Raw genomic sequence first — 22,183 nt, 5'->3', positions numbered from 1 at the left:
GTTGAAGTGTCGTTACAAATCTAGCCGGTTGGGTGCCTTACGGCTTCTGGTGGAGCGTCTGAACGGTGGTAGTAGGGATGATGGTTTGATGTCATCAAGAGTACTGTCTGACGTTGTGTGGCGAGGAACATCCTGTGGACAAATGGACTCGGTCAAGTCCAGTGTGGGAAATACTGGCGTTGTAGGTCAAATCTCTAATAGATCCCGGCGGTTAAGGCGAAAAAGTACTCCCTCAGACGATTTGAAAATGTAGGACAGCAGTGTCTCCTGCCTGATCACCGTGGCTGACTCAGACCATCCGCCTTCTGGGTCCCTGATTCTGATGGTGTCACCTATTGTCAGTGGCTTGAGTGGGATCGCATGTTGATCGTAGTATAGTTTTTGTTTGGAGCATAGAGAACCGTCGAGAACCGGTGCGTTGCCGGGGTATCGGAATTGCTTTGCTGGTAGGGTTGTCCAGATGTCTCTGCCGAAGAGCCTTTGTGCTGGCGACAGTCCTGAGCTCAATGGGGTTGCTCGATACGATAACAGAGCTAGGTTGATGTCAGTACGTGACTCGGCTGCTTTGCTGATGAGTCGTTTAATGATGTGGACACCTTTTTCCCCTGTTCCATTTGATTGCGGGTAGTGAGTCTGTGTCGCACCTTTGTCTGACCTCGACTTTTTCCTGTGTTAGTGGTATTGATTCTGTATGTCATCGTTCGTGAAAGCGGTTTTGCTTGTTTGTTCTGGAGCAGATGTGAATTTGTGAGATTCTTTATCACACCATGGCATGTTTGTAGTCTTGTCATTGTTTCGCAGTGTGCTGTGACATTGTCCTTCATGTGCAGAGTTGTACCATGTTGTACAGGTCATTGTTTCATTGTTGTTGTTTCTGTCGTTCCTGTCTTTGTTGTTTTCGTTGTCGTTCTTGTTATTGTTTTTGTCGTTTCTGTCTTGGTTGCTTTCATTGGCATTCTTGTTGTTGTCGTTCTTGTTGTTCTTTTTGTCGCGCTTGTTGATTCTGTTTTCGTTGTTTTCGCTTTTATTTTTGTTCTTTTTCTTGTCGTGCTTGTTGTTTCTGGGATGCTTCTTGTTGCTTTTGGCGTTCTTGTTGCGCTGCATGTTGTTTTTGTTGTTGCTGTTGTTCTTGTTTCTGCTGTGCTTCTTGTTGTTCTTCTTGCGCTCAATGAGTGTGCCATGTGGATGATTTGAGTCATTGTCACAGTTATTGGTGTCAGTGTCCTTTGTGGTATCTGCTACATTGAGCGTTTCTTCTTGAGAATTGTGAGAATGATCTGATGTTGCATTGATGTTGGTGACATCACTCATTTGTGGTGGATTCGATTCCTCTTCTTTGCTTACTTGGTACTCCTCTTCTAGAGTCATTTCTGGTTCACTTGAATTATCATTGATTTCTAGGTGTTCCTCTTTTGGAGTCATTTCAGGGTCACTTGAATTATCATTGATTTCTTGGTGCTCCTCTTTTGGAGTCATTTCAGATCCACTTGAATCATCTGTGATCTCTTTGTGCTCCTTTTCTGGAGTCAAAATCTTCACGATTTCATTTTGTTGTGGTGCTCCTTTTCTGGAGTCAAAATCTTCAAGATTTCTATTGACGGTGGTCTCTCTGGACTCTTGGTGCACCTCTTCTGGAGTCAAAATCTTCAGGATTTCAATTGATGTTGTCTCTCTGGACTCATAGGTTGCCGTCCTCTTATTATTGAGTGCTTCTGTGCAGACGAGCTGAGATATGTCAGTCTCGCTGTGATCCTGCACATCCTGTATGGGAATTGTGATTTCCTTCATCGCTTACTCTGTGGAGTCCTTCATCGCTCTCTGTGGAGTTTGTCATCGCTCTCTCTGTGGCGTCTGTCATCGCTCTCTTTGTGGAGTCATGCAGTTTTCTCCATAAGACATAGGAGCGGAAGTAAGGCCATTCGGCCCATCAAGTCCACTCCAACATTCTCGCTGTAGAATCGATCTGTGCTCTCCCAACCGAGTCGTTCTGTGCTCTCTGTGTGGTGTCGTCTTTGTCTTGGGTATTGCTGTCATCCAATGTACCGACGATCTGCCATAGCACCATGGTATTGGATTCATCTACCGTGAGAAGAGTCGTATTGAGCTTTTCAACCGTGTTGCTGATGCTGTGATCAGGATCTCCGAATAACTCAGCCATGTCTGAGCAATATTGTGTGTATTGTTCGTTGGACAAATCATCGCTTTTTGTTTCGGAGTTGTGATCGTTCTCTTCATGTTCAATGAACAAATCATCTTCTTGTGTGGAGGCTGGGACCCTTCGTGGTACATGGACCACTCTGTTTCTTGGCGTCAGGCCGCAGCATAATCCTGCACTCACGAGTCGGGATGTCATATATGCTGGGCTGCAGATTCCCCATTCCGAAGAACTCATCGCCGGGGTCTTCACAGTACAACACCTCTAGCTGCGGTTCGGATTTGGTACTGAAATTCCAAGATGAAATCTTCGTCTGAGTCGTAGTCTACAAGGACCATATCAATGTTCAATTGATTGAGTGGGACCTTCAGTGTCTGTTGACCATAATGGATGTGTCATGCTAAAGCATGATATCATCAAAGTGAGTTGCAGCAATTGGAGCTCACAGATTATGATACCAAAACTGAATGGAACACAACTGTAAAGAACCAATTTTAAACCATTGTCTGATCCTGGTTTCCTTTTAATACCTGTCCTGCTGTCTGTTTTTAAAACTAAAGACTTTTGGTTTTGAACTGTCTCAGAGTTGATGAGCTGGAGTCTGAGCTTTGGACACAGCAACGCATCCGGGAGGGGGAGAGTTACCTGGACACTGTGTTCCAGGAGGCAGTCACTCCCCTTAGAATGACTAATTTAAATTCGACCACTGGTCAGGGACAGGAGAGTGCGGCTGAGAGTGAGGCAGGTAGAGGGATCCAGATGGTAGGGTTGCAGGAGCCTCAGCCTTTATCCTGTCCAACAGGCTTGAGATTCCTGCTCCTTGTGTGGACGGGAACAGAGACTGCAGGGAGGATGAGCAAACCGACCACGGCACCGTAGTACAGGGAGCCATTCATTTGGAATGAAGAATGCGCCAGCAACATTCCAAAGATTAACTAACAAGGTCATTTCTGGACTAAACAATTGTGCAGTGTCCATTGACGATTTGGTGGTGTTCAGTCAAATGTGGAAGGGGCGGGATTTCCGGTGACAAGAATGTTCTGAGCGGATGCAGGGAAGATGGCTCTCCTCCCAGGAAATCGAATTCAGGCAATTTTATCCAAAATACCCCGCCAGAACCGAAGAAAAAAGCATCTTTCAAGCAAACATGGAACATATTTCCTAAAATGCCGAACAGCCGCAAGAGGCCACAAGGAAACGAGAGGCAACAGAAGCCTGAGAAACATGTCAGGACATTAGGGCAGAACTGACCAAACGCCGGCTGAAGTGAACTGAGTGAAGGCGACAATGTTTAAAAGTGGGGTGAAGTTTGGGATGCTCTACCCAGCCAGGCACAAACAGACAGGTCGAACCCCAAAACAGGGAAGACCTCCAGCATGGCGAAAGAATCAGCACATTTATGGAGCAAATGGGGGCAGTGGACCCATGGAGGTTCACACACCCAGGGGAGGAGCTCTCCTTTTTCTCCCAAGTACAGAAGTGCATGCATCGACTTCTTTGTAGTGGGGAAATCGGTGCTTCCAAGGATTGTAAGAGTGGAATACTCCGCGATCGTGATCTCTGACCACACTCCACACTACATGTATGCGAGGTTGGAGATGGGGCATACCCAGCGCCCCCCCATGGATGTTGGACACGGTTCTCCTTGCCCATTTTCCGTGAGAAAATATCACAGGCCATCGATGGGCATGTTACCAACAACCAGAATGGGGAGGTCTCACCCTCCACATTTTGGGAGGCACAGAAGACTGTGATCAGGGGTGAGATTATTGTCTATAAAGCACGTAGAGAGAGGGAAGAGAGGGTGGCTAGGCAACGGCTAGTCTACTCCTTACTGGATGTAGATCAACGATACTCCGCGGCCTCCACCATAGCTTCTGGCGGAGAGGAAAAAACTACAAATGGATTTTGACTGCCCGCCACAAGGAAAGCAGTGCACCAACTCCACCAGACACTGGGGACCTTCTACAAGCATGGAGACAAAGCCAGCCGCCTGCTGGCTTACCAGCTGTGAAAGTAGGCAGCCACGAGGGAAATAGCTCAAATTAGGGACAACAAAGGCAGACTCGTAGCAGAGTCGGAAAAGGTCAATTACGCATTCAAGGCCTTTTACTCGGGGATGTACATCTCCAAGCCCCCCGGAGAGGAACTTGAGGATGAAGCAGTTCCTCGATGGACTGGACATGCCAGTCATGGATGAGGATAGGAAGCGGGGGCTGGAAGTACCATTAGAACTGGGAGACGTCATGAAGGGCATCAATTCCATGAAAGCAGGGACCAGATGGATTCCCGACGGATATCTATAAAAAACTTTGCGATGGCACTGGCCCCACAACTGCCACAGACTCGCTAGCAAGGGGCACCCTGCCGCCTACACAAGCACAAGCCTCAATCTCACGGATACCAAAGAAAGACAAAGACCTGACAGAATGTGGGTCCGACAGACCCATCTCGCTGCTCAATGTAGAGGCAGAAATACTGGCCAAAATCCGAGCCAGGCGTCAGGGGAACTGCGTACCATAGGTGGTGGCAGAAGACCAGACAGGCTTTCTTACGGGTAGGCTGCTAACATCAAGCATCAGGCGCCTGCTAAATGTGATAATGATCCTACACAGGGAGAGAACACCAGAGAGAGGTGATCATCTCCCTGGACAGTAATAAGTCTTACAACACCAGGTTAAAGTCCAACAGGTTTGTTTCAATATCACTAGCTTTCGGAACCCTGCTCCTTCCACAGGTGAATGAAGAGGTATGTTCCAGAAACACATATATAGACAAATTCAAAGATGCCAGACAATGCTTGGAATGCGAGCATTAGCAGGTGATTCAATCTTTACAGATCCAGAGATGAGGTAACCCCAGGTTAAAGAGGTGTGAATTGTGTCAAGCCAGGACAGTTGGTAGAATTTCGCAGGCCAGATGGTGGGGGATGAATGTAATGCGACATGAATCCCTGGGATACTCTCTCTGGCGGGGACGGTTCAGACGATCAGGCTGAACGTACTGTCCAGGTTACTCATTCGGTTCAGATCCATACTGATCTACATCCCCAAGGCCTGCTTTAACACAGTAGAAGATATGATTATGGCCTGTGTGGGGTTGGGGGGGGGGGGGGGGGGGCAGAATTCCCCAAAAGGTCTTGCAAAGAACGAGAAGCATGGGGTGCCTGGCTCTCCCAAACCTGCAATATTACCACTGGGCAGCCACAGCGGAAAGAGTGAGGAAATGGGGTAAAGGAGAGTTCCTGCACAGGGACATCCCTTTGGGGCCTGGCCACAGCAATGCTCCCATCCCCACCGGCCAAGCACTCTACAAGCTCAGAGGTAGTAGCCATGCTCTGGACATGGAACCAGCTAAGACAACACTTTGGTCTGACCGAAATGTCCACCATGGCCCTCATCTGAAACAATCACAGTTTCGCGCCAGCCAAAATGGACACCTCCTTCAAACTGTGGAGGCATGACAGTTAGTGACTTCCACACGGACAACGCTCGAACTGACAGAGAGGCTCCAAATGACCAGGTGAAATGAGTTATGATACATGCAAGTCAAAAACCTCCTCAAAAAAGACCCACGGGTGCCAAGACAATCACTATCAGAAGAGCTGTTTCATGCAGGTAACTTAAGAGTGGGAAAACTGTGGGGGCTTGGATGGGCGACTGTGAGCAAAGGCACGCTCCCCACTGGAGGGGACAAGAGAAAAACGTGAGGAAGAACTAGGGATTGAAATAGGTTTGGGACTCTGCAGCGAAGCACTGAGCAGGGTTAACTCCACCTCCACATATGCAGGGCTAAGCCTAATGCAGCTGAAAGTGGTACACAGGGCACACATAACCGGAACCCGAATGAGCAGGTTCTTTCCGGAAGCAGAGGACAAATGGGAACGGTGCCAGCGAGGCCCGGCCAATCACACCTACATGTTCTGGGCATGTTCCAGACTTGTCTCGTCTTGGACAGCCTTCTTCGAAGCATTGTCCAAGGTTGTGGGAGTGAGGATGGAGACTTCCCCAAAAGTGGCAGTCCTCGGGGTATCAGATCAGCCAAACCTCTTTATGGGGAGGAGGCCGACATCCTAGCCTTTGCCTCTCTAATCGCCAGAAGAAACCTGCTCGGCTAGCGATCAATAGCACCACCCCAGCGCAGATTAGCCGACCGACCTGTTGGAATTTCTTCATAGAAAATCAAATTCACCACCTGGGGGTTGGAAGAGGACTTCCACAAGACGTGGAGGCCATCCACCAACCTGTTCCAGGGCCTGTTTGTATCCAATAACCAATTGAGCAAAGGGGAGTGGGGCCCCACAGATGGACCACAAACATCAACAAAAAGAGAGGGGAGGGGGGAGGCAAATACACCAACCACAGCCTACGGGGAGGGGGGAGGGGTGGCTCCCTTACCTTCCCAGACCGAAAGTTTGTAAATACAGGCAGCTGAATAGGAGCAACTTATCACAATGTAATACGTGTTTCGATATACGATCCTACTATGTATGCTAATGAAAAATAAAGAAAACATGCTATATAATACGAAGTGGAGGGAGGGTTGGGGTTTGGACTCGAACTCTAACGTGGGGCTTTGGTAAATTGAAATTGGTTTGTACATATTTGCTTATTTTTATTTTGTATAAAAGGAAAAGCTCTAATAATGTTTTTTTTAAAACATGGAAGGAGCATTTGGGACATTTAAAATAACTATTTGATCGACTACAGGAGGCTGGTTTGGTGGTAAATTTGGCTAAAAGTGAATTTGCGAATAGCTCAAGTCACATTCTCAGACCATACAATTGGACATGATCAGATGGCTCCATGGAATGTGAAAAGGAAAGCTATTGGACAGTTTCCAATACCATCAACGAGAGGTTTCTGGGCATGAGTGGTTCCTACTGGAAATTTGTTCCAAATTGCAGCAGCATGGTTGCTCCACTGATTGAACTTCTGAAAATGTACAAGAAATTTCAGGGGACGTCAGAATATCAGGAGGAGTTCGATAATCTGAAGACTGTGTTAACTGCCGCACGAGTTGATGACACCCAATTATGCCAAGTCATTTAAGGTGGCAATTGATCCGAGTGATGTGGGAGTTGGTGTTACACAGGAAGACAACAAAAGAATTGAAAGACCTATTGGTTATTTTTCTCGGAAACAAAATATTTGTGAAAATAAATATTCAACCATCGAGAAGGAGACATTGAGTTTGGTATTGGCGTCTGAAAAACGTGCAGAAATTATGTTTCGACTGATCAAACCCCGATGAATATGTGGCCCAAGAAAAGGATTTCTAAAAATCATTCTCCAGCTGCGGGAGTGCCCACCCTAACATCTGTAATACACAGTTGCCCTTCAACACACCTCACTTCATAAATCCAACCTGCAAGAACTTTGACAGTACAATTCTAACGGTGACAAAATGAATTAATCCTTGCCTAGAACCTGAATAAACTTTATTTTGCTTCTCTTACTAGCTTATAGAACCAGAGAATCCCTACAATGCAAGAGGCTTCCATTTGGACCGTCGATCCTCTGAAAGAGCACTCTACCTTGGCCCACTCCTCCGCCTTATCCCCGTAACCTCAGTTAACCTGCACATCTTTGGACACTAAGAGGCAATATTTAGCATGACCAAACCACCTAACCTGCACATCTTTGGACTGTGGGAGGAAACTCATGCAAACACGGGGAGAATGTGCAAACTCCACACAGACAGTCTCTGAAGGCCAGAATTGAATCTGGATCGCTGGAGCTGTGATGCAGCAGTGCTAACCACCATGCCACCCGTCCTCCAGTTTTTCTTTTTATTCAATTATGGGATGTAATGGGCTAGGCCCAGTATTTATTGCCCATCAGAAGGTAGTGAGTTGTGTTCTTGAATCGCTGCAGTCCCTGAGGTGTAGGTACGCCTTATTAAGGAGGGAGTTCCTGGATTTCCAGTGACAGTAAAGGAATGACGATATATTTCCAAGTCGGGGTGCTGAGTGACTTGGAGGGTAACATCCATGTGATACTGTTCCTAGGTCTCTACTGCTCTTGTTCTTCAAGACGGTAGTGGTCGTGGATTTGGAAGATGCTGCCCAAGGAGCCTTGGTGAGTTCCTGCAATGCAACTTGTAGATGACACTGTTCATTGGTGATGTTGGGAGTGAATGTTTGTGGAAGGGGTGGCAATCAAGTGGGCTGCTTTGTCCTGGATAGTGTCGAGCTTCTTGAGTGTTGTTGAAGCTGCTCTCATCCAGGCATATGGAAAATATTCCATCACACTCCTGACTTGTACTTTGTAGATGGTGGACAGGCTTTGGGGAATTAGGTGGTGAATTACTCGTCGTAGGATTCCTGGCATCTGACCTGCACTGGTAGCCACAGTATTTATATGGCTAGTCCAGTTCAGTTTCTGGTCAATGGTAACCCCCAGGAGGTTGATAGTGGGGGATTCACCAATGATAATGCCACTGAATGTCCACGGGCGCTGGATAGATTCTCTCTTGGTCATTGCCTAGCACTTGTGTGGTGTCAATGTTACTTGCCACTTATCAGCCAGAGTTTGGCATTCAGCTCTTTTATCCATGTTCGAACTAAGGCTGCGATGAGGTCAGGAGCTGAGTGATCCTGATGGAAACCAAACTGAGCATGGAGCGGGTTATTGCTGAGTAAGTGGCAATTTATCACATAGTTGATGACCCTTTCCATCACTTTATTGATAGATAGTAAGAAGTCTTACAACACCAGGTTAAAGTCCAACAAACCTGTTGGACTTTAACCTAGTGTTGCAAGACTTCATACTGTGCTCACCCCAGTCCAACGTCGGCATCTCCACATCTTTATTGATAAAGAGTCGATTGATGGGCCGGTAATTGGCCAGATTGGATTTGTCCTGTTTCTTGTGTAAACGATATACATCGGCAATTTTCCACATTGCTGGGTAGATGCCAATGTTGTAACTGTATTGAAACAACTCAGTTAGGGGTGCAGCAAGTTCTGGAGCACAGGTTTTCGGTACTATTGCCAGAATATCATCAGGTCCCATGGCCTTTGCAGTATCCAGTGCCTTCAGCCATTTCTTAATATCATGTGAAGTGATTCGAATTGGCTGAAGATTGGGATCTGCGATGCTTGGGGGGGGGGGGGGGGGTCTCTTGAGGAGGCAGAGATGGATCATCCACTCAGCATTTCTGCCTGAATATTGTTGCAAATGCTTCAGCCTTGTCTTTTGCATTATGTGCTCAGCTCCTCCATTATTGAGTGACGATATTTGTGGAGTCTCCTCCTCCAGTGAGTTGATTAATTATTCACCATCATTCACGGCTAGATGTGGCAGAATTGCAGAGCTTAGGTCTGATCCATCGGTTGTGGAATTGCTTAGCTGTGTCTATTACTTGCTGCTTGTGTTGTTTGGCAGGCAAGTCATCGTGTGTTGTAGCTTCACTGGTTGTGCCTGGTGTTGCTTCTGGCATGTCCTACTACACTATTCATTAAACCAATGTTTGAGTCTCTAGCTTGGTGATAATGCTAGAGTGGGGGGTATGCCGGCCATGCGTGTGGTGATATACATCACTGCAAGTACACAAAGGGTTAATGTACATGCACTACACCTAGCTAGACACTAGGGGGAACACCAGAGACATGACACACAGGCAGTCAACCAATAGATCAGTAAGATAGAACACAACCAATGGGCAGTCACGATACACACAGAGGTGACACTACCACAGGAGGGCATTACACCAACCCATATAAAAGGACACATCACACATGCTCAGTCTCTTTCCAGTGGAGACACTCAGTGAGTACAGACACAGAGTTGATTGAACATCACTCCCACCACGTGTAGCAGACTGGTTCATCAGTCTGAGTAGCTATAGCAGGATTAACAATAGCGTTGAATCAAAGTAGGAGAATTGTTAATAGTTTAATAAATGTGTTAAAGCTATCTCCAAGTCTGAACCTTCCTTTGTCAGAGTGCACATCAAGGAAGCAGCTTATGCTAAGTCAAGAGCATAACAAAAGAATGAGGTTACAGATTGTGGTTGAATACAGTTCTGCTGCTGCCACTGGCCCACAGCGCCTCATGGATACCCAGTCTTGAGTTGCTTGATCTGTCTGACTTTATCCCATTGAACACGGTGGTAAAACTTCAAAACTTTACTTTGGCTTCGCCTGAGGACTATAACTTTCATTGAACCATTGTGGCCCATTGTGGATGTGTTGCCTCTCTGTAGGGCAATTCACCTTGAGCCACTCCCCGACCTTCAGCAGGGCACATTCTTCCTTTTCAGATAACAAATCCAAAACCCTTTCCGTTGACCCTGCCTCCATCACAACCTCAGACAATGCACTCCAGATCCTAAACACTCACTGCATAAAATGCTTTTCCTTATGGCATAGTAAGAAGTCTTACAACACCAGGTTAAAGTCCAACAGGTTTGTTTGGAGTCACTAGCTTTCGGAGCACAGCTCCTTCAACAGGTGAGTGAAGAGGTGGGTTCCACAAATTCATATATAGACAAAGTCAAAGATGTAAGAGTTCCTTATGGCATCATTGCTTCTTTTGCCAATTAATGAAATCTGTGCCTTCAGGTTCTTTATCCTTCCACCAAAGAGGCCAGTTTCTCCCTATCTACTTGTCCAGATCTCTATTTCTTTATCTAATCTATCCAAGCTCCTGCCACTACTTAAATAAGGACTACCTCTTGCATCATCAGAGGCTCTTTCTCCAGTTTGGTGATTAATTTTTGATACTCGAATCACTTGAAAATGAAAAATGAAATGAAAATCACTTATTGTCACAAGTAGGCTTCAATGAAGTTACTGTGAAAAGCCCCTATTCGCCACATTCCGGCGCCTGTTCGGGGAGGCTGGTACGGGAATTGAACCGTGCTGCTTGCCTGCCTTGGTCTGCTTTAAAAGCCAGCTATTTAGCCTAGTGTGCTAAACCAGCCCCTTCTGGACTTGCACTGTGCTTTATTACTTTGTTATGGAAAAGAGAATCACTCTTTTCAACGATGAAACACTTTAAGAGTATATTTTTAAAACAAATAAATATTTAAAAATTAAATCTTTACGAGACTCAAAGAGCATAAAATCATTGCTATAAAGCGATGCTTCACATGTTTATCTTCCTGGTGGAAATTTCAATGCAGCTGGTTTCATAAATATTTCTTATAGATATGAATGGAAAATGTTTCTCTTAGGCTTGAGAAGCTAAGAAAATAAAAATAGTCATTAAAAATTATAATTGAAAATACTGTGTCAATGGTTCTTATCGAGAGATTCTATTTGTCAACATATATGTGGAAACTGGCAATCTTTCATCAAGGGACAACATGTTGATAATAAAGTGGAGGCAGTCAAGCATTGATCCTTGGGCGACATCAGGCTTAATGGCGCAGGAGGAGGAACAGCAGCCATTGCAGGTGCTTCCCTGGCTACCATTAGTTAGACAAGAATGGAGTTGTCAACTGTGTCAAAGGTAGCAGACAGATTGAGAAGGATGAAGCGTGCACCTTTGTGGCAGTCATGCAGGATGTCACTTGTGACTTTGATATCTGATACCATTTGGATATTATGACAGTGAGTTCTCCCAGTGAGCCAGAGAAGACAGAGCCAGGAGTGAGACACAGCTAAGAGTGAGTTTGGGAATTTGAACCTAGGTGGGAATTGAATTAAATCCGTAACGCAGCTACTTTTAAATTTCAGGAGTTTAATTTAATTTAAATTTAGCTAGTATTGTGCAGTGTGGGTTAACAAGGGCTGCCCCACCCACTCACATAACTGGTTGGCAGTTAAGTGTCAGTCACTTAAATCTACCTTGATCTAAAAGCAGGTGGGGGAGGGGAGTCAATTCAGGACTGTTTAAAAAGAGCAACTTGTAAACTCACTCCCAGTTAGTTATCCCAGTGAGCCACAGAAGACAGAGCCAGGAGTGGGACACAGCTATGAGTGAGTTTGGGAATTTGAATCGAGGTGGGATTTCGAAGCTGGGTGGGGAGGAAGTGCTTTTTATCCCTGGTAAGTGACTGGCAAGTAGTGTTTCTGTTTTTCTGTTTCTTTTCATTGGTATATTTATTTAATTTTTGTTGTTTTTTTTGTTGAAATTGTAGTTGTTGAAGTTAACCGAAGGTTTAAGACATGGCTGGAGATCTCAGACCCGTGTCATGCTCCTCGTGTGCAATGTGGGAGCTCTGGGACACGTCCACTGTCCCTGGCTCCTTCACGTGCAAAAAGTGTGTCCAGTTGCAGCTCCTGTTAGACCGCTTGATGGCTCTGGAGCTGTGGATGGACTCACTTTGGAGCATCCGCGATGCTGAGGACGTCGTGGACAGCACGTTTAGCGAGTTGGTCACACCGCAGGTGAAAGGTACTGAGGGAGATAGAAAATGGGTGACCAAAAGACAGAGCAAGAGTAGGAAGGCAGTGCAGGTGTCCTCTGTGGTCATCTCCCTGCAAAACAGATATGCCGCTTTGGATACTGTTGAGGGAGATGGCTCACCAGGGGAAGGCAGCAGCCTTCATGGCACCGTGGCTGGCTGTGCTGCGCAGCTGGGCAGGAAGAAGAATGGCAGGGCTATAGTGATAGGGGACTCAATTGTAAAGGGGAATAGACAGGCGGTTCTGCGGATGCAATCGAGACTCCAGGATGGTATGTTGCCTCCCTGGTGCAAGGGTCAAGGATGTCTCGGAGCGGCTGCAGGACATTCTGGGCAGGGGGGGGGGGGGTGAACAGCCAGTGTCGTGGTGCACATGGGCACCAACGATATAGATAAAAAACGGGACGAAGTCCTACAAGCTGAATTTAGGGAGCTCGGAGTTAAACTAAAAAGTAGGACCTCAAAGGTAGTAATCTCAGGATTGCTACCAGTGCCACGAGTTAGTCAGAGTAGGAATGTCAGGATAGAGAGGATGAATTTGTGGCTCGAGAGATGGTGCAAGAGGGAGGGATTCAAATTCCTGGGACATTGGAACCGGTTCTGGGGGAGGTGGGACCAGTACAAACCGGACGGTCTGCACCTGGGCAGGACTGGAACAGATGTCCTGAGGGGGGGGTGTTTGCTAGAGCTGTTGGGGAGAGTTTAAACTAATGTGGTAGGGGGAAGGGAACCGATGCAGGAAGTTGGAAGGTAGTAAAACAGGGACAGAAATAAAAGGCAGTAAGGGGGAAAGTGTAAGGCAGAGAAGCCAGAGTCAAAAATCAAAAAGGGCGACAGTACAAGGTACAGTGACTGAGGGGAGCTCAGTGAATAGGACCAGGAATACTAAAAGAAATAAAACGGGAAGTGAAAACATTAATGGTAAGCGACGCGGCAGGTTGTTGCATGAAGATATGGGTTCAACGACAAGGAAAATTAGGAGAAAGGTTAAGAGGAAATATAACTTAGGAGAGGTTACTGATCGAGGTGTTAAGATTCAGAACAGAGGTAAAAAAGCCAACATAAGTGTACTTTACCTGAATGCTCGTAGTATTCGGAATAAGGTAAATGAGTTGATGGCGCAAATCATCGTGAATGACTATGATTTAGTGGCCATTACTGAAACATGGTTAAAGGATGGTCACGACTGAGAGTTAAATATCCGAGGGTATCAAACTTTTCGGAAGGACAGAGTGGATGGTAAGGGAGGTGGTGTAGCTCTGTTATTTAAGGATGACATCCGGGCAACAGTAAGGGATGACATCGGTGCTATGGAGGATAAGGCTGAATCCATTTGGGTGGAAATCAGGAATAATAAGGCGAAAAAGTCACTGATAGGAGTAATCTATAGGCCACCAAATAGTAACATTATGGTGGGGCAGGCAATAAACAAAGAAATAACAGATGCATGTAGAAATGGTACAGCAGTTATCATGGGGGATTTTAATCTACATGTTGATTGGTTTAACCAGGTCGGTCAAGGCAGCCTTGAGGAGTTTATAGAATGTATCCGCGATAGTTTCCTAGAACAGTATGTAATGGAACCTACGAGGGAACAAGCGGTCCTAGATCTGGTCCTGTGTAATGAGACAGGATTGATTCAGGATCTCATAGTTAGGGATCCTCTCGGAAGAAGCGATCACAATATGGTGGAATTTAAAATACAGATGGAGGGAGAGAAGGTAAAATCAAGCACTAGTGTTTTGTGCTTAAACAAAGGAGATTACAATGGGATGAGATAAGAACTAGCTAAGGTAGACTGGGAGCTAAGACTTTATAGTGAAACAGTTGAGGAACAGTGGAGAACCTTCCAAGTGATTTTTCACAGTGCTCAGCAAAGGTTTATACCAACAAAAAGGAAGGATGGTAAAAAGAGGGAAAATCGACCGTGGATATAAAAGGAAATAAGGGAGAGTATCAAATTGAAGGAAAAAATATACAAAGTGGCAAAGATCAGTGAGAGACTGGAGGACTGGGAAATCTTTAGGGGGCAACAGAAAGCTACTAAAAAAGCTATAAAGAAGAGTAAGATAGATTATGAGAGTAAACTTGCTCAGAATATAAAAACAGATAGTAAAAGTTTCTACAAATACATAAAACAAAAAAGAGTGGGTAAGGTAAATATTGGTCCTTTAGAGGATGAGAAGGGAGATTTAATTATGGGAGATGAGGAAATGGCTGAGGAACTGAACAGGTTTTTTGGGTCGGTCTTCACAGGGGAAGACACAAATAACATGCCAGTGACTGATGGAAATGAGGCTATGACAGGTGAGGACCTTGAGAGGATTGTTATCACCAAGGAGGTAGTGATGGGCAAGCTAATGGGGCTAAAGGTAGACAAGTCTCCTGGACCTGATGGAATGCATCCCAGCGTGCTAAAAGAGATGGCTAGGGAAATTGCAAATGCACTAGTGATAATTTACCAAAATTCACTAGACTCTGGGGTGGTACCGGCGGATTGGAAATTAGCAAACGTGACACCACTGTTTAAAAAAGGAGGTAGGCAGAAAGCGGGTAATTATAAGCCAGTGGGCTTAACTTCGGTAGTAGGGAAGATGCTGGAATCTATCATCAAGGAAGAAATAGCGAGGCATCTGGATGGAAATTGTCCCATTGGGCAGACGCAGCATGGGTTCATAAAGGGCAGGTCGTGCCTAACTAATTTAGTGGAATTTTTTGAGGACATTAACAGTGCAGTAGATAACGGGGAGCCAATGGATGTGGTATATCTGGATTTCCAGAAAGCCTTTGACAAGGTGCCACACAAAAGGTTGTTGCATAAGAGAAAGATGCATGGCATTAAGGGGAAAGTAGTAGCATGGATAGAGGATTGGTTAATTAATAGAAAGCAAAGAGTGGGGATTAATGGGTGTTTCTCTGGTTGGCAATCAGTAGCTAGTGGTGTCCCTCAGGGATCAGTGTTGGGCCCACAACTGTTCACAATTTACATAGATGATTTGGAGTTGGGGACCAAGGGCAATGTGTCCAAGTTTGCAGACGACACTAAGATAAGTGGTAAAGCAAAAAGTGCAGAGTATACTGGAAGTCTGCAAAGGGTTTTGGATAGGCTAAGTGAATGGGCTAGGGTCTGGCAGATGGAATACAATGTTGATATCCATTTTGGAAGGAATAACAGCAAAAGGGATTATTATTTAAATGATAAGATATTAAAACATGCTGCTGTGCAGAGGGACCTGGGTGTGCTCGTGCATGAGTCACAAAAAGTTGGTTTACAGGTGCAACAGGTGATTAAGAAGGCAAATGGAATTTTGTCCTTCATTGCTAGAGGGATGGAGTTTAAGACTAGGGAGGTTCTGCTGCAATTGTATAAGGTGTTAGTGAGGCCACACCTGGAGTATTGTGTTCAGTTTTGGTCTCCTTACTTGAGAAAGGACGTACTGGCACTGGAGGGTGTGCAGAGGAGATGCACTAGGTTAATCCCAGAGCTGAATGGGTTGGATTACGAGGAGAGGTTGAGTAGACTGGGACTATACTCGTTGGAATTTAGAAGGACGAGGGGGGATCTTATAGAAACATATAAGATTATGAAGGGAATAGATAGGATAGATGCGGGCAGGTTGTTTCCACTGGCGGGTGAAAACAGAACTAGGGGGCATAGCCTCAAAATAAGGGGAGTAGATTTAGGACTGAGTTTAGGAGGAACTTCTTCACCCAAAGGGTTGTGAATCTATGGAATTCATTGCCCAGTGAAGCAGTAGAGGCTCCTTCATTCAATGTTTTTAAGATAAAGATAGATAGTTTTTTGAAGAATAAAGGGATTAAGGGTTATGGTGTTCGGGCCGGAAAGTGGAGCTGAGTCCACAAAAGATCAGCCATGATCTCATTGAATGGTGGAGCAGGCTTGAGGGGCCAGATGGCCTACTCCTGCTCCTAGTTCTTATGTCACAAGACACTATGACCCCCTGTCAGGTGGATGTACCTTGAAGAAATGGGTGTTTATCAAATAGTTGCAGTGATGTCAATGTGTGGGTGGAGCTGGGCTGTCTGTCTTTACTTTCGTTTTGAGCTGTGAAGCTGCTTTGTGGCTCTGTTTTTGGTTTCGTTTTCAGAGTTGGAGAGCTGTATTCAAAGCAAGCAGATGTGTAATGATCTTTCTCTCTACAAGCTAAAGAGTGTCTTCAGCTCACTTTATGATTTCAAAGTAATACCTGCTTCTGTAGAGAATTTAAACCTGCTGTCTTTGTGAAAAGGGTTTAACTTATGGATGGTGCAAGGAAAGGTATTAAGGCTTACCTATAGAGTATTGTATCTGTGTGGTTACGTGAGTTGGCAGTTGATAAGATGTTTACTGTGTGTTTATAAAATGTTAACTGGGTTCATAGAATAAACATTGTTTTGTTTTAAAACTACTTACGGTCTCTGTTGCATAACACCTGGAGTGTGGACCCTTGTGCTCCCCGTAACCACAATCTATTAAAAGGCATGGGTCAGATGAACTCCATGATATACTTTGGAGTTTTCTAAACCCTGGCCCACAACACCCCTGATTGAAGGGGGACTAATATGTTTTGGGAAATGAGGGTACAGATTTGGAGGCAACATCCCATTAAAGAAGTATGGAAAAAGGTCATTTGCAAGCATCGCGGGATCAAGGTTTTTTTTCTTGAGGAACGCTGAAGAAAAGGACGATAGAATCGGCGGAGAAAGAACCATTAACAAAATCAGCTAACATAAAATCAGGAAGGCAAGGTGAATTGGACATTCTAAATTTTCCCTCTATGTATCAACAAGGGAAGGGGCGGTACTGGACCTGGTATTGGGGAATGAGCCCGGCCAGGTGGTAGAAGTTTCAGTAGGGGAGCATTTCGGGAACAGTGACCACAATTCAGTAAGTTTTAAAGTGCTGGTGGACAAGGATAAGAGTGGTCCTAGGGTGAATGTGCTAAATTGGGGGAAGGCTAATTATAACAATATTAAGCAGGAACTGAAGAACCTAGATTGGGGGCGGATGTTTGAGGGCAAATCAACATCTGACATGTGGGAGGCTTTCAAGTGTCAGTTGAAAGGAATTCAGGACCGGCATTCGTCAGGGCTAAAAGGCTGGGAACAGACAAAGCCTGTGTGGAATATAAGGAAAGTAGGAAGGAACTTAAGCAAGGAGTCTGGAGGGCTAGACGGGGTCACGAAAAGTCATTGGCAAATAGGGTTAAGGAAAATCCCAAGGCTTTTTACACGTACATAAGGTGGATTGGCCATGATAAATTGCCCTTAGTGTCCAAAATTGCCCTCAGTGTTGGGTGGGGTTACTGGGTTATGGGGATAGGGTGGAGGTATGGACCTTGGTTAGGGTGCTCTTTCCAAGAGCCGGTGCAGACTCGATGAGCCAAATGGCCTCCTTCTGCACTGTAAATTCTATGAAATTCTATGAAAAAGCAAGAGGGTAGCCAGGGAAAGGGTTGGCCCACTGAAGGATAGGCAAGGGAATCTATGTGTGGAGCCAGAGGAAATGGGTGAGGTACTAAACGAATACTTCGCATCGGTATTCACCAAAGAGAAGGAATTGGTAGATGTTGAGTCTGGAGAAGGGTGTGTAGATAGCCTGGGTCACATTGAGATCCAAAACGACAAGGTGTTGGGTGTCTTAAAAAATATTACGGTACATAAGTCCCCAGGGCCTGATGGGATCTACCCCAGAATACTGAAGGAGGCTGGAGAGGAAATTGCTGAGGCCTTGACAGAAATCTTTGGATCCTCACTGTCTTCAGGTGATGTCCCGGAGGACTGGAGAATAGCCAATGTTGTTCCTCTGTTTAAGAAGGGTAGCAAGGATTATCCAGGGAACTACAGGCCGGTGAGCCTTACTTCAGTGGTAGGGAAATTACTGGAGAGAATTCTTCGAGACAGGAAGCAAATGGACGTATTAGTGAGAGGCAGCATGGTTTTGTGAAGGGGAGGTCACGTCCCACTAACTTGATAAGAGTTTTTCGAGGAGGTCACAAAGATGATTGATGCAGGTAGGGCAGTAGATGTTGTCTATATGGACTTCAGTAAGGCCTTTGACAAGGTCCCTCATTACATAGATTACATAGAACATACAGTGCAGAAGGAGGCCATTCGGCCCATCGAGTCTGCACCGACCCACATTAATCCCTCACTTCCACCTTATCCCCGCAACCCAATAACCCCTCCCAACCCTTATGGACACTAAGGGCAATTTCAGCATGGCCAATCCACCTAACCTGCACGTCTTTGGACTGTGGGAGGAAACCGGAGCACCCGGAGGAAACCCACGCGGACACGGGGAGAACGTGCAAACTCCGCACAGACAGTGACCCAGCGGGGAATCGAACCTGGGACCCTGGCGCTGTGAAGCCACAGTGCTAATCACTTGTGCTACCGTGCTGCTCATGGTAGACTAGTACAAAAGGTGAAGTCACACGGGATCAGGGGTGAGCTGGCAAGGTGGATACAGAACTGACTAGGTCATAGAAGGCAGAGAGAAGCAATGGAAGGATGCTTTTCTAATTGGAGGGCTGTGACCAGTGGTGTTCCACAGGGATCAGTGATGGGACCTTTGTTGTTTGTAGTATATATAAATGATTTGGAGGAAAATATAACTGGTCTGATTAGTAAGTTTGCAGACGACACAAAGGTTGGTGGAATTGCGGCTAGCGATGAGGACTGTCAGAGGATACAGCAGGATTCAGATTGTTTGGAGACTTGGGCGGAGAAATGGCAGATGGAGTTTAATCCTGACAAATGTGAGGTAATGCATTTTGGAAGGTTAATGCAGGTAGGGAATATACAGTGACTGGTAGAACCCTCAAGAGTATTGAAAGTCAGAGAGATCTGGTGTACAGGTCACTGAAAGGGGCAACACAGGTGGAGAAGGTAGTCAAGAAGGCATACGGCATGCTTGCCTTCATTGGCCGGGGCATTGAGTATAAGAATTGGCAAGTCATGTTGCAGCTGTATAGAACCTTAGTTAGGCCACACTTAGAGTATAGTGTTCAATTCTGGTCGCCACACTACCAGAGGGGCTGTTTAGCACAGGGCTAAATCGCTGGCTTTGAAAGCAGACCAATGCAGGAAAAGCAGCACGGTTCAATTCCCGTAACAGCCTCCCCGAACAGGCACCGGAATGTGGCGACTAGGGGCTTTTCACAGTAACTTCATTTGAAGCCTACTTGTGACAATAAGCGATTTTCATTTCATTTCATTTCAGGATGTGGAGGCTTTAGAGAGGGTGCAGAAGAGATTTACCAGAATGTTGCCTGGTATGGAGGGCAATAACTATGAGGAGCGGTTGAATAAACTCGGTTTGTTCTCACTGGAACGACGGAGGTTGAGGGGCGACCTGATAGAGGTCTACAAAATTATGGGGGGCATAGACAGAGTGGATAGTCAGAGGCTTTTCCCCAGGGTAGAGGGGTCAATTACTAGGGGGCATAGGTTTAAGGTGAGAGGGGCAAGGTTTAGAGTAGATGTACGAGGCAAGTTTTTTTACACAGAGGGTAGTGGGTGCCTGGTACTCGCTACTGGAGGAGGTGGTGGAAGCCGGGACGATAGTGACATTTAAGGGGCATCTTGACAAATACATGAATAGGATGGTAATAGAGGGATATGGACCCCGGAAGCGTAGAAGATTGTAGCTTAGTCGGGCAGCATGGTCGGCACGGGCTTGGAGGGCCGAAGGGCCTGTTCCTGTGCTGTACATTTCTTTCTTCTTTGTACCCGAACAGGCACCGGAATGTTCTAGGGGCTTTTCACAGTAACTTCATTGCAGTGATAATGTAAGCCTATTTGTAACAATAAAGATTAGTATTGTTACAATTAGTAGAAGTACGTTGGGTTGTCAATATTTTATTGGGAATAGGATCGAAAGGTGGTGAACTGGAGAGAGAAATAGATAAATTATCCATGTCAGAGTGCTTTCAATAAGTTGAGAACATGGGTGGCATGGTAGCACAGTGGTTAGCACTGTTACTTCCAGCTCCAGGGTCACAGGTTCGATTCCTGGTTTGGGTCACTGCCTGCGTGGAGTTTGCACGTTTTCCCTCAGTTTGCATGGGTTTCCTCCAGGTGCTCCGGTTTCCCCTCTCAGTCCAAAGATGTGTAGGTCAGGTGGATTGGCCATGTTAAATTGCCGTTAGTGTCCAAGAAGGTTAGGTGGGGTTACTGGGTTGTGGGGATGGGGTGGAGGTGTGGGCTTAAGTAGGGTGCTCTTCCAAGGGCCGGTGCAGACTCGATGCACCAAATGGCCCCCTTCTTTACTGTAAATTCTATGATTCTATGGCTCTGGTACATTCAAACTATAATTATAAAAATACAGCATCAAAACAAGGAACCTGCTGCGTTTGTAGTTTGGATATAAAAACAATAAAATAGCTAAATGAAGAATGTTAGCTCAAAAGGTGTTTACAAAACCACAAACCTCCTCTTGGACAAAATCCATGATGTTCTTGAAATCCAGATCATCATAATAATGCTTAATGCCTTTGCGGATGTTTTTATTTATAAAATCTAATGTCTGGAAAATAAATAGCACAAAATTAAACCAGCAGCACAAACTTGGAAGGACAGTTCCAGCAGCTACAGATAATCAGACTGAATATGAAATGGCTAAAGGTGTAGTTCACACAGACTGACCCAATAAGTATTCAGTTATACTTCAATCAAAAACTATAAGATTAAGAATGAAGTACCACTTACTGAAATAAAGAAATATCGCAACCATACTTTCATCTAAAACAGTTTGTGCAAGTGGCTGCAGAAGAAAAGGAGTTTCCATAGATCCCTAGAATTCCTACTATGCAGGAGGCCATTCAGCCCATCTAGTCTGCACTGACCTCCGAAAGAGCTAGGTTCAGTACCCTGCCCTACACCCACCTAACTTGCACATATTTAAGGGGCAATTTAGCATGTCCTACACACTAAGGGGCAATTTCAATAGTAATTCATTGTGTGAAGTGTTTTGAGATGGCTAATGGTGTAATAAAGGTCCATATAAATCTAACATTGTCACTTGGATTTGTTTTACTGTATTCAATTCAGCTGTGACCTCTGTTAAACCTCTGCAAATCCTGTTAAAATCTTCATATCTACTAAAAAGGAGATTCTGATCTAGAAATGCAGAATAGACCATGTGAAATGTCACCTCCCCCTACCGCAGAAATTAAGTAGGTTCTGCCCTGGGGTAATTCAGTCACCCAGGGCTGAATGTGCTTGAATAAAGAGGGGGAAATTAAATATGCACTTCTCAAGAGGACTGATGAATCATTTTGGTAGGAAAGTGATGTTTGAAGGATGAGAGTTCAAAGAATGAAGAAACGCGACAAAATAGTGAATCTTTCTGGCTTTCTTCTTTCCAAAATGTCATCATCTAGCAGAGGGCAGCAGAGCGGAGCCACTGATTGGTTGTTGCGGGGAAAATTTGCATCAGTGCATTGTGGTCACTATATCCAGAAGGTGTACCTGAGCAAGACACCCTCGGTGTTGAAGTGAAGGCAACCACCTAGCAGAGGACAGCTGAGTGGAACCACTGATTGGTTGTTGCAGGGAAAATTTGCATCAGTGCATTGCGGTCATTGTATGCAGAAGGTGTACCTGAGCAAGGCACCCTCCGGTTCAAGTGAAGGCAAGCATCCAGCAGAGGGCAGCAGAGCGGAGCCG

At 45.5% G+C, this 22,183-nt stretch overlaps 1 protein-coding gene across 2 annotated transcripts in view; it reads right to left on the bottom strand.

Moving 5' to 3' along the window:
• The window catches only part of tspan15 (tetraspanin 15), a 240,636-nt gene that overhangs the window by 117,677 nt on the left and 100,776 nt on the right, over positions 1–22,183 (bottom strand). For both annotated transcript variants that reach the window (XM_072478768.1, XM_072478769.1), the window contains exon 4: positions 20,946–21,041. In XM_072478768.1, coding sequence (XP_072334869.1) covers positions 20,946–21,041 — 96 coding nt within the window. The remainder of the gene's footprint in view (positions 1–20,945; positions 21,042–22,183) is intronic.

Source organism: Scyliorhinus torazame, chromosome 16 (assembly GCF_047496885.1).
Source record: "Scyliorhinus torazame isolate Kashiwa2021f chromosome 16, sScyTor2.1, whole genome shotgun sequence".
Taxonomy (NCBI): Eukaryota; Metazoa; Chordata; class Chondrichthyes; order Carcharhiniformes; family Scyliorhinidae; genus Scyliorhinus; species Scyliorhinus torazame.
Note: the sequence above shows the minus strand (reverse complement) of the source record. Positions and strands in the feature narration are given on the sequence as shown.